This window comes from Cajanus cajan, chromosome 1 (genome assembly GCF_000230855.2).
Source record: "Cajanus cajan strain Asha chromosome 1, NIPB_CcT2T_4, whole genome shotgun sequence".
In the NCBI taxonomy this organism is placed as follows: domain Eukaryota; kingdom Viridiplantae; phylum Streptophyta; class Magnoliopsida; order Fabales; family Fabaceae; genus Cajanus; species Cajanus cajan.
In genome coordinates this window covers 307,507-320,853 of record NC_138517.1, presented here as the reverse complement: position 1 = coordinate 320,853, position 13,347 = coordinate 307,507, and the positions used below count along the sequence as shown (strand labels likewise).

Below are 13,347 nucleotides of genomic sequence, written 5' to 3'. Positions count from 1 at the left end.
TCCCAATATAACCAAAAATCTTATGAGTGTTTCCAAATTTGCCAAAGACAACAATGTCTACTTTGTATTCTATCCTCACTCTTGTTTTGTCAAATCACAAGATTTGAATGAGACTCTTCTTGAAGGAAAACTTGGTGAAGATGGTCTTTATCGGTTTCATCCATCTTTAGCAAAGAGTGCATCACCAAAAGATGATATTCCAGGAAATTCAGTTTCTAGTTTCTCTAAATCTTGTATTTTTCTTACTGAAACATGTACAAAGGCTGTTCCTACTGTTTACAAACAATGGCACTTGCGGTTAGGGCATCCCCATCATGATGCACTAACTAAGGCTTTAAAATCCTGTAATATTCATGTTCCTCCTGTTAATAAAATTTCTGATTTTTGTGACTCATGTTATATTGCAAAATCTCATAGAATTCCATCTCAATCTTCAACAACAGTTTATTCTAAACCGCTTGAACTTGTTTTTCTTGATGTTTGGGGACCTACATCATTAGAATCTAGTTGTGGTTATTCTTATTTTTTAATGTTTGTTGATGCATGTACACATTATATGTGGATTTACCTTCTTCACAAGAAATCAGATGTATTCTCTCACTTTCTGAATTTTAAGGCTCTCGCGGAAAAACAGTTTTAATATCCTTTGAAATCTGTCCAAACTGATGGTGGTGATGAATTTCGCTCTATGGTCTCCTACCTTCAACAACAAGGCATTGCTCATAGACATACATGTCCGTATGCTCATCACCAAAATGGCATGGTTGAGAGGAGACATAGACATGTGGTTGAAATTGGACTAGCTATGATACATCATGCCTCACTTCCATTAAAATTTTGGGATCATGCATTCTTGACTGCTACCTACCTAATCAATAGGTTACCATCTTCCTCAATTGATTTTCAATCACCCTACAAAATGATTTACCATAAGAATCTTGATTACCAATTTCTCAAGATTTTTGGTTGTTCCTATTTTCCTCTACTTAGACCTTATAATCAATACAAAATTCAACCCAGATCCAAGGAGTGTGTCTTTTTGGGATATTCTCCTAGCCATAAAGGTTATAAGTGTTTAAGTGAATCTGGCCGAATTTACATCAGCAAGGATGTTATTTTTAATGAAATGAGGTTTCCCTACCATGAAATTTTTACTCCCAAGTCCAAAGTTACCAACCCTGCAACTTCGATGTCAACAATCCCTTCTTTAATCTGTGCTCATAATCCATCTTTGTCAACACCAACTCAGTCTGCATTCAACACAAACTCAGACTCTTCAAGATTCAACAATTTGAATTCTGAATCTATTGTTGATACTCCTGTCTCTCATTCACCTTCAGTTTTTCAGCAACAATCTTCTGCTGCACCTGCTTCTCCCTCAAACTCATCTTTTGCTAGGTCACTTAATGTTCATCCAATGATTACTCGATCCAAGGGAATTGTTCAACCACGAATCAATCCCACACTTTTACTATCTAGCACTGAACCAAAGACAATGAAAGCTGCTCTCACTAACTCTAACTGGTTAAATGCTATGAAAGCAGAAATCAAAGCTCTACATGACAATTAAACATGGACTTTAGTTGAATTACCCTCTGGCAGAAAACCCATTGGTTGCAAATGGGTTTTCCAAATTAAGGAAAATCCTGATGGCTTTATCAACAAATATAAAGCCAGACTTGTTGCTAAAGGTTTTCATCAACAACCTGGCATTGATTTTTCATAAACATTTTCTCCAGTTGTTAAACCAGTCACAATTAGGACTGTTCTATCTCTGGCAGTTTCCTTTCGATGGCCTCTTCGACAGCTGGATATTAATAATGCATTCCTTAATGGAGTGCTTGAGGAGGACATTTATATGTCTCAGCCCCCGGGCTTTGTTAAATCTGGAAACAAAAATCTTGTTTGTAAATTGCAAAAAGCCCTTTATGGTCTAAAGCAAGCCCCTCGTGCTTGGTTTGAAAGATTGACCTCTGTTTTACTTAGGCTTGGTTTTACCAAAAGCAAATTTGATCCGAGTTTGTTTATTCTCTCTCACTCCACAGCCACTATCTATATGCTTGTCTATGTGGATGATATCATTCTTATAGGTACTTCATCTGTCTTGTTGCAAAAATTGGTTGATAAGCTTCATGCCAATTTTTCTCTCAAGGATCTTGGCTCCTTGGACTATTTTATGGGTATTGAAGTTAAAGCTACTTCTCAAGGCGGGCTGTTTTTATCTCAGGACAAGTATATTACTGACCTTCTCACTCAAGTTAAAATGGAGGATTGTAAAGGAATATCCACTCCTATGATTGGTGGTCAACAACTCACTAAGGATGGCACATTATTTGATGATCCAACCTTATACAGGTCCATTGTTGGTGCTCTGCAATATGCCACAATTACACGGCCAGAAATTGCTTTTAGTGTCAATAAAGTAAGCCAGTTTATGTGCTTACCAATGGAGGAGCATTGGAAAGTGGTTAAACGGATACTTAGATACCTCAAAGGCACTCTTGGTCATGGTCTGTTGTTCACACCTGCTACATCTACTAATCCCTTTAACCTTACTGCATTCACTGATGCTGACTGGGCAGCTGATCCTAATGATAGCAGATCTACCTCAGCTGCGTGCATTTATCTTGGTCCTAATTTGGTATCTTGGTGGTCCAAGAAGCAGTTGCTTGTTGCACGGTCAAGCACTGAAGCTGAATACAGAGCCTTGGCTCAAGCTGTTACTGAAGTATTATGGCTTCAATCCCTTCTAAAGGAATTGCAAGTCAAATTCAATACTCCCAAAGTACTTTGTGACAACCAAAGTACTGTTTCTTTGTCTCACAATCTTGTTCTACATTCAAGGTCTAAACATATGGAACTAGACATCTTTTTTGTTCGAGAGAAGGTGTTAAGCAAAGCTCTTATTGTCTCACACATACCTGCTCAGCATCAATATGCCGATGTTTTAACTAAAGCTCTGTCGCCCAGGAGGTTCCTATTTCTTCGGTCCAAGCTCAATGTGACTGACTCATTCACTATCTTTCATCCCCCTTGAGCTTGTGGGGGGTATATTAGAGAATAGAATAATAAACACCTTTATTAAGTGTATTGAAGTTAGTTAACTGATATAGTTAGTTAGAAGTTGGTTATGACTATATATATGCTTGTTGTAGTCTTTGAATATATCTTTCATTTTTCATCAATAATATACAATACTAAATTCTCTGAATCTCTCTCTCTCTCATATTCTCTAGCACAAACAGGTAATTTTAGTGCCTCCAACTCTCATAATTGCAACCTCAAATTTGTGTGTACCATGAATCATTGATTTAGGTGCTTATGATCACATGACCACCCTTTTTCCTTATTGAAAACTTAATCTCCTTGTTTCGAAAATAAAAAGACTAGAATTGCATATGGCAGTTTTTCAGCAATTGTAGGAGAAGGGAGTATTAAGTTATCCACATTGACTTAAAGAATGTGTTAATGTACCAAAACCTTCTTGTAACTTTCTCTCTGTTAGTAAAATTTGCAACGATTCTAATTGGAATGTGAAATTCTTTAAAACTCATTGTATTTTTCAAGACTAGACTTCGAGGAAGATGATTGGCAATGCTAAAATGATGGATGGTCTCTACTATTTTGAGGATGCTTTCAAGAATAAAGTAGCTCAAGGTCTTAGTGGTATTAGATTTCCCCTATAAGGGACCAAATAATACTATGGCACCCTAATTTTCAATATCTTAAGCATTTGTTTCCAAATTTATTCAAAAATGTTTATTGTTTTTCTTTTAAGATGAGAAAGTTGTGTTCTTGCTAAAAGTCATAGAACTTCTTACTCATCTCAACCTTATCATGCATTTAAAAACCTTTTCATTTAATCCATAATGATGTATGAGGTCAATTGAAAATTACAACCTAATTTGGGAAAAGGTGGTTCATAACCTTCATTGATGATTACACTCATATGTGTTGGATCTACCTTATGCATGAAAACTCTGATGTTCCTAATATATTTTTAAAAAAAATTCAAATGGTAGATACACAATTTGACACAAAAATATCCATTTTGAAAAGTGATAATGGCACTGAATATTTTAATAAGAATCTCAAAGAACTCTTTCAAAATAAAGGCATTCAACATCAATCGACATGCCCAAAAAATCCTCAACAAAATGACACTACTGAAAGAAAAAATAAACATCTTCTTGAAGTAGCCCGTGCCATCATGTTTGAGAGTAGGTTCCAAAGTATTTATGGGGGGATGTTGTCCTAACAACAGCCTATCTCAAATAAAATGCCCACTCGTGTTAAATTATCACATGCCTTTGGGCACTTTTAAGAACTTATTTCCATCATGTCAATTGTATGTTGATTTGCCTGTAAAAGTGTTTGGTTGCACTTTTTTTTTTGCATACACCTTTTACCTCTCGGTCTAAACTAGACCCAAGAGCGAAAAAATGCATTTTCAATAGTTATTTACCCACCCAAAAAGGTTATAGATGTTTTAATCCCATCACAAAGAAGCTTCATGTTAGCATGGATGTTACCTTCTTGGAACATCAAAATTTTCAACAAAAAAAAAAATCCCTTCCTTCAACCTTCAGGACAAGGTTACACTCATAGGAGGCGGTATTGTTAGAAACTCATTAGCATCTGGCCAAGTAAATGGGCCTAGGACTTGGAAGGTCTACACTTGAAGGAACAAATGCAAGGCTAGCAATGAATTAGGAAGGACACATGTCTAATTGTAATATTGGGTTGTTAAGATTTCTTGGATTGTGTGAAGGGACATGGGGAAAAATGGGTGATGGTTTGTTATAGAGGAGTGAGAGAAGATAGAGAAAACAATCTTTTTTGGGGGTTTTAGCATAGCTATGACTTAATGGGTAGGGGTTTTCCTTTAAGGAGTTTATACTTTGTGGATAGGGAATTACTTGTAATTCTGCTACTTTTTCCTTCTGAATAACACTACTCATATTTGGTTTCTCTTAGATGCCCTATCACATACGAGTTATTAAGCTTGAAATGTGGACAATGCATGGGTCCCCTAAAATTTGTTTTAATGGTGAACGATGAAGAATCAAAATTTCAACCATTGGATTGTAGAGACTTTGATATCATGTCAATGACTAACTCTCATAGTGGGGACCCACAAATGCTTTTGTATCTCTAACAATGGTATCAAAGCTTCTCTGACCAGTTGGTAATGAGTTTGATCCTTGACCCCCATCTTCATAAGTAAATCAAAACTTCTGCATGAGGGAAGTGGGCTTGTGTAGAGATTTCAAGCCCAAAGTCCTCTAGTGTGAAGGCCTAAATGGGGATGCTATAGATATAAAACCATTATTGAGCATCCACCTTATAACTGGGGCTATTGGGAGAGTTGATCTTTAACATAGATACATTTGACTGAGAACAAATAATGGTAGGCTCAATACTACATCATGTGCTACTTTGCTAGCCAAAATGTTTTTTCATTCAGTCACACTATGTTTAAAAGGAAAGAAACATATTTCCTTTGATTTAATATTCTTTGCCACTGTATTATGAGATTAGCTAAATCTAATATTTTGGCCAGTTCTTTTCTCAGACTGTATTTATGGGTTCCTACTTGGTAGCTGATTCAGTGACACACGATAGTCCTGTGCACGCTGAGTTTCCTTAGCATGGCCCTGGGCAACCTATTACATCTCAGATTGATCTCACCACTTCAATACTCTGCCTCATTCCATGTACTAAAAACATTGGCGTTGCCCACTAGAGTTCTATACAATGGGCAAGCCATCCCAAGCCTATATCCACTTGCCATTCGCCCTGTCCTCCAAAGACATCACACTTCTACAAAACAGCATGCAGATAGAAGCACAGACTTACAGGCATATCTGTTTGTGCACAAATCTTGAAGCAATATAGCAAAACAGAATAAAACTCTGCCAATAGAAAAACATTTCACGAATTCACAAGAAAAACATAAGTTGATTATTAATAAATAAATACCTGTCTAAAAATGGCATAAGTATATAGTCATGAACCAGAAAGTCCATTGCCCAAGGTACAATAATCAACACTGCCAAAAATTTAGCCTGTAATAACAATTTTGGTTCATGAAATTGAGTTACTGAATAAAGAATATTTAAGCGAGCACCAGCACATCATTCACTTGGTATGATAATATTAGTATGCTGGATGATGTCTTAAAAAAATCAACTGAACACTTGACGTCCATGATTTGAATGCTTCCGAAAAGAATAAGTTCAAAATGAAGATCAAATAGTTCTATTGGGACAATTAAGTTTCTCCATCTAACACATAGAACATACACATACACGCAATGTATGACTTCAAGCCCTGGGGATATAATGGTGAGTATCAACAAATTTATAGCAAGTCTATACATTCAGAGTTGGTGAATATGTCATTCCAACTCCCGTTGTAGCCGCTGGCTTATTATTCCTGCTTTCCCCCACCCTTCTTATACAAGGGTAAAGGCTAAGCTATTAGCTAATGAGGGTTTTGCCTGAGAAGAAATTTTATCACATAAAAGACAAGCATTTGATGAAAAGAAGCAAATGCACTAACCGAATTTGATGAGGCATACTGGAAAACACGGTCTTCATAAAGCATGTCATCATCTTCCCCTCCAATTCCAAAAATCAAATACCTAGCGAACTCAACCAGCCCCTTTTCCGTATGAACATCACCGGAATCAGCTCGCACATTATCCCTATAATCATTCATCCCCTGCTCCCAGTCCCAGTCTTGACTCCAAGAAGAAGTGTTATCTTCATCCAAAAGCCAATCTTCCCATTTCTTGTACTCCTCGTTCCTCCTATCTTCTTGGGCTTCTCTCAACTCCACAATTGCTTCAGCTCTCTGCTTCCATGCCTCGAACTTCTCGCCTTCAGATAACTCTTCTGTGCTCTCACCCTCGCCCTCAGCCTCAGCTTCAGCCTCTACCATATCATCGTCTCTCAAACCAAGCCAGTTCCCATCATCTTCGAAAAAGAATTTCTGCCACCAACTGCTTTTCCTTGAATGCCCACTATGCTTTTCCGCTTTCGAAATGAATCCATTAAGTCGCCTCGTTTTGCTGCCCAACTGAATCACAAAGTTCGATGAACCATGCGAGACGAAAGAGTTCAAAAGCAGTTTCTGGTTGAACAAGATTATGTTGTCGCATGAAACAATTGAAGAGCTCATCAAGAACATGAAACATTTTTCAGTTTCCCAAGTGAATGCACATTCTGGTTCTGAACAGTCCCAGCCTCTTCAATTCATATTAATATTATCCTCATGTCACGGCTTATTGCCACTTTTATTTTATACGTCCGTGTCCGTACAAAAAAGAGCATCACCATAGCACAGTCATAGGCATGGCTATTGTTCCGCCACGTTATAAATGGTCTCATCTCTCGCTTTTTGAATTCTCTATTTACATATTTTAGAGTTAAATATATTTTAATTGAATAAAAAAATTTATCTCTCAAATTTAAAATTATTATTTTTAATTTTTTTAATTTTAAAATTTTATTTTATTTTTTAAAATCATCACTGATTAAAACAATTATTTCGTATTAATTAAATTTAATATAATATTTTATTAATTGGAATATCAAAAGGTAAATTTTATATAATAATATTTAAAAGAGTCACTAACAAAATTTTGGTATAACAATTAAAACGATTTATTAGAATTATGAGATTAAAAAGATCGGTATAAAATTTGATACGAGGAGGGATTTACTTATCTCAAGAGAGTAAATTTACTTGTTCTTATTATTTAATAATTTATGTTCTACATCAAATTTTAATTATGCAATTATTAAATTAAAAGTTTTTAATACATAAATAAATTTATTCTTAAATAAAGTAAGTTTAAGTAAACTTACTATTAGAGTGAGTGAAACTCTCCTCTATAAATAAATAAAGGTCAAAGTACATTTTTAAGTTCCCATATTTTCACAATTTTACCTTTTAGGATTTATAGTTTAAAATATTTTTTTAATTCCTATACTTTAAAAAAAAAATTAGTCTTTATTGTTAATTTTTTTTATAATGTCATTTTTGTATGAGTGATGTGAACTTATTAGATTCACAAGGTAATGATGTATTTTATTTTGTAAACAATGATATGTAACTTAATGGTATACTATGCAATCATTAGCAATTTCACCGTTCATCATATTCAATCATGATAAATATTAACTATTCACAAAATCAAACAATCCTTCATATTTTTTCCTCCCAAACTATTAAGTTACATATTATCATTAAAAAAAACTTAAATACATCATCATTATATAAATTTAATAAACTCAAATTACTCAAATGTTACAAATAAATTAACGAAAGAATTAGAAAGAAATAAAAAAAATGTAAGTAATAAAGACTAAAAAAAACTTATTTTAAACTATAAGAAAAAAAGTAAAATTAATAAAACTGTTAGAATAAAAAAGAATCATAAATAAAATCACTTTTTAAGTACAAAAATATTCATACGAGTTGAAAAAGTAAATTACTCTTACTTATTCAATGTTTTTATAATTACGAGTATAACATATAAATAATTTGGAGTATATATGGATGTGTCAAATGTACAAAAACAAAAAATTTACTATTCTTTTATACAATTTTTTAAATGAAAAACCAAAGTAAAAATGGGCATAAATAAATTTTAATATTTATAATAATATATAAAAATGATATATTTTTTTTTTACATATTTAAAATTGTACCTGTCTGAAGGGCACACTAGTAATTTTCTTGTACTCTGAAGGCCGAATGAGAGCTCCAAACGAATATTCCGACGAGGGGGTGGGTACCTGCAAAAAGCACTCTGACGCTCAAGTCAGAACAAGCACAAATATCGATAGTAATTAATAAATAGTGACGTTACCTCGAGATATGAACTATTTATAGTTACATCAATGGGCCCTGCCCTCCATGGAGCCTGGGGTAGGGTTACTTGATTAGGTAATACGCCCTTAACTGGTTTATACGCACAATTAACCCCTAATCATTATTTAGTGATGGCTACCGGTCTCCTGGATTGCTTCACTCCAGTTCCTTCGGCCATTAGCAATGTCGATCGGGTGTCGGTGACTAGATGCAACATGATAGGTCGGTCGGATAGGGTATTTCCTAGCTTTTATTCAGGCCGATCAGATGTAAGTGGCCGATGTGTGTTCATTAGGACGACCCAGGGATGGCCGGTTTGGTTACTTCGTATTGAAGGGCATGACCGAATGGTACTACTCGTACACTTGCCCCCCCCCCCCCCCGCCTTAGAGAGAGAGAAAATTGTCTTCAAGGGTGAGAACAACGTTGGACGCGCATGTCGTTCATAACAGTCAAGTCGGTTGACATTCCGAATGGCTGAGGTGAAAGGTCGCACGATCTGTGCAGTTGGATCTCGGAGATCTAAGGGCTGAGATTTCTTCATTTGAATTTTCCCGCCAATATTTTGGACTATAAATAGGTGATGGTGTTAGTGTTCCCCACACCTTTTCTTAGCGACCGAGCGAGTGCGAGCAGACGATTGGATCTGAAGCCGATCAAGCATTGTGAGCGACCGATCGCGTGTTATTCGCAGCCTAGCCTTTACCATGGTACGTGTAACATGTCTACCTCATCCAAGCGCTCTTCGGCCAATACATTCCGAACAGGGTCATACGTGCGGGGTTCATCATCCATTGAATTGAGTAGTTCTGGCGTAGAGGAGTTTCCAAGGCAACGACCAACTAAGAGCGAAAGTGGCTCTGCTGAGACATCCACTAGCGGGAGTCCGGTGATTCAAAAGCCGAAAAGGGTCTCTACTCGGCAGAGGTATGGTCCGTCTGAGGTTCCTAACTTTGAATGGGTGAACGGTGAGGTGACCTCTTATTACTCATGCTACCGAGACGTGTCCATGATTACCAATCTATTGGAATACATCGATTGTCTCAGGTTTGATGCTTCCGAAGAACCTTATCTGATAAGGGTTCAGTCCTGCCGAAACAACGCGTTTCTGAATCCCGACATGGTTTGTTTGGGTAAGCATACCGAGAAGATGGATTCCTTTTATGTTTATGACTGCCTATTCCGAGATCTGAAGGTAAAGCTACCTATTAACAAGTTTATAATGGGGTGTTGTAGGTGTTGAATGTGGCTCCGACCTAGATGCATCCGAACAGCTGGGCTCAAATGCAAGCTTTCCACAATCTATGTCAATGTCTCAGCATCAAGCCTTCACCTATGTTATTTTTGCATTTTTACTCCTCAAGGCCGTCCGACTTGGCGAAATGGTTGTCCTTGAGCCGTGTCAGGGATCGGCAATTATTGGATAGTTTCACCTCATCCTATAAAAATTTAAGGCGGGATTCTTTCGAGTTACCATCCGACCGAACGGGTGTCGCTTTTTTTTGGTGAAGATGACCAAAGTTTGTTCCCGTTCTACTGGATGCATGCTCCCCGTCCGTATGACATCGTGTCGAAGGACCTTCTCACGGCCGAAAAGCGAAAGGATTTGAAGTTGTTACTTAGCCTACCTCGGCGCTTGCCGACCAGGGCGCTTATTAACTTGGTTGAATCTCCTAAGTGGGAGAATGACCTGATAGGTGTGTCGTCTGTCCTATTTCAGAAATGTACTAAATTCATATTGATGCTAACTGTTTGTTTTTGCAGGAATTATGGTGACAAAGGGTCCCAATGAGCTTAGCATTTAGAATTTTCTAGCCGCTCGGATGCAATAGGCCAAGCAAATTATGCCGAAGCACCTCCCTCTCCCGATAGAAATCATAAGAAGACGAAAGGGAAGGAGTCGTTCGGGAGGGTCAAAAATCGAAGAAGTTAAAGTAGCCTACCGTGTCCGAGGCGACGAATTGAAACACTTCGATCGTTGTGCCCCCCAGCCTGATGTCTCGATCTTTTCTGAACGAGGATGTCTCATCTGACAGTTTGATCCGTCTGGATGCTTTATCGGATCCATGTAGGGAGTTTTTGGATCGGATGGACACCAAATCCAAATGGAAGTACTTCTATGAAGTACAAGCCCGATCACTTTTGCTATGCCACCACCTCACAATGGAACCAGTTGGCGAGCTGATGCAGTTGAAGCACAAGTTGGAACAGGCCGACAAGGCCTCTGCCGAAGCCTTATCGGCCACCGAGGGCTTGGTGGCGAAAAACAAAGAGCTTGCACTTGAGTTGAATCGACTGAGGCATGAGAATGATAACGTCCGACTAGAACTTCAAAAGGCGTCAAATGAAGGGCAAGCTCATCTGGAGAAGGCCGAACGGGTTAAGGCTAAGTTGGCCAACTTTAAAGAGATGGCCAAAGACCGTATCGTGGCACAACACGAAGCGAGATTCCTTTAAGCCGTTCGGCAAGCGAGGGCACTTTGTCATCTTCTAGAAAACTTTCAGTTTGACATGGGTCGTGACTTTTACCAAGGCACCTTCATGTCATTCGGTCAGATGCCAGAGGGGGCCGAGCCGGATGTCGAAGCACCTGCACCCACCACATCCAATCAGGCACTGAACGAGGACACTACCAGGGACCCAATGGATGAAGGCAGAGTCGATGATGAGGAGGAAGAGACTCAAAACCCCGAGAACTAGGCATTTGTAAGCTTGGCCGATAGTGCCTGGATGATAGACTATGGCCAAGGCCAAGGAATCCAAGAGGTGATACACTGAAGGAACCAAGAGGAATGGGATGATGGACCATGGGCCAAGGGCCCAATTACTAGAGCTATGGCCACTTGGAAGACCAGTGGATACCTTGAAGATCAGTTGGCTTTCTAAAGTCCAAGGTACTCTTTAATTTGGACCACTCTATCATGAAGAGAAGGCATAGTTCTAGTTGTAAATATCTTGTACATAGTTCTCTTGTATAGGCTTATTTTTGCCTTTGTATTTGTGAGGCACTTTAGTTTCTTTTATTAGTCATTGTATATTAATTCTAGGGTGGGTTACTTGGAGAGTTTGACTCCATTTAACCTCTTTTGTTGATACACTCATTTTCTATTTTTTCAGTAGAGAAAGAGGGGTGACATTTAGCAATGCTTGAGGGTGTGACTAGTAATTGGGCCAGAATTGGGCCAAGGCAAAATTTTACATATTGGACTCATTTTGCTCCTAATTTTTCATAGATTTGATTTAGCTAGGTTTCATCATCATTGGATGAACCTAACTAAACCAAATCAAACATTTTTGAAATTAATTCAAGGAGCCAAAAGAGACCAAATCCGCCCACCTTGCCTAGTCTCCTTTCTTTGACCGAATTGCTTCTCTAACCTTCATGGAGATGAGATTCTTGTGATACAAGCTTCTCCTTAGCTTGCTTCCCAAGCAAGCTAAGTGAGAAGCTTGCTCCACAAGTTTCTAAACTCGCCTAGAAGGTCAACTAACCTTACCATGGTTCCTAGTGAACCATGGTTAAGGTTAGCTTGCTCCTTAAGCTACCTACCTCTATATATTTGTAATTTCTACTCTTGTAATCACTTTTGAACAAATTTGAGAAATAGAATTCAGAATTCTCTCATTTCAAGAGTCTAATTTCGTGGAGAATCTCCTTCTCCTAGAAGCTTCACAAAGGAACTTCTCCTTTGTGCTTAGTTCCTCAAGTTTCTCTCCTTCTAGAGAAATCGAACCACCTTGGGAAGTATCTTCAAGCTTTTAAAGCTTGAACTCATCCAAATCTTCCATTAACGTGAAGAACCTCAAGAGAAGAAGGGACTTAGCATGGTTTAACTTGAAGAACATCAATCCTCTCCAATTAGTTCCATCACTGTAGTACTTAGTTTTTTGTTGTCATTCTATAGTTTGGCTGATAGAAGTCGTTTGATTAGTGAATGTATCTTTGGGCCGATAACGCCCTCTCATTTATTCAGTGGAAATGCAAAGTCTTTTGCTAAAAAATTTGTAGTATTGATGTCACATGATGAACGTTGAGGTACTTGTTAGAATTTGCTAATTGAATTTGTTCACGAACCGTGTGAACGTCGACTGATTAGCAAGAACGAATGTACAAGATTTTGGAAAGTCACACCCTTGGCCGAGCGAGTGACTCGAGAGGGAAGCCTTTGTTGCAAAAATCCGAAGGCACGTCCTTGGCCGAGCGAGTGACTCGGGAGCGAAGCCTTTTTGCAAAAATCCGAAGGCACGTCCTTGGCTGAGCGAGTAACTCGGGAGGGAAGCCTTTTAGCAAAAATTCGAAGACACGTCCTTGTCCGAGTGAGTGACTTAGGAGGGAAGCCTTTTTGCAAAAATCCGAAGGCACGTCCTTGGCCGAGCGACTGACTCGAGAGGGAAGCCTTTGTTGCAAAAATTCAAAGGCACGTCCTTGGCCGAGTGAGTGACTCGAGAGGGAAGCCTTTTTGC

General features: G+C 38.1%; 1 protein-coding gene across 5 annotated transcripts in view; it reads right to left on the bottom strand.

The window, feature by feature from the left end:
- LOC109803255 (CemA-like proton extrusion protein-like protein) overlaps positions 1-7,292 on the bottom strand; it is a 37,615-nt gene extending 30,323 nt beyond the window's left edge. For 2 of the 5 annotated variants that reach the window (XR_014432742.1, XM_083071982.1), the window contains exons 1-2: positions 6,565-7,292; positions 5,983-6,068 (exon numbers count right to left, since the gene is read on the bottom strand). Coding sequence is in view for 3 of the 5 variants with exons in the window: in XM_083071982.1 (XP_082928108.1) it covers positions 5,983-6,068; positions 6,565-7,194 (716 nt within the window). In the remaining 2 variants the exon portion in view is untranslated. The remainder of the gene's footprint in view (positions 1-5,982; positions 6,069-6,564) is intronic. The other 3 variants (XR_003804499.2, XM_020364745.3, XM_020364746.3) reach the window with 3 other exon arrangements.
- Positions 7,293-13,347: the final 6,055 nt, after the last annotated feature.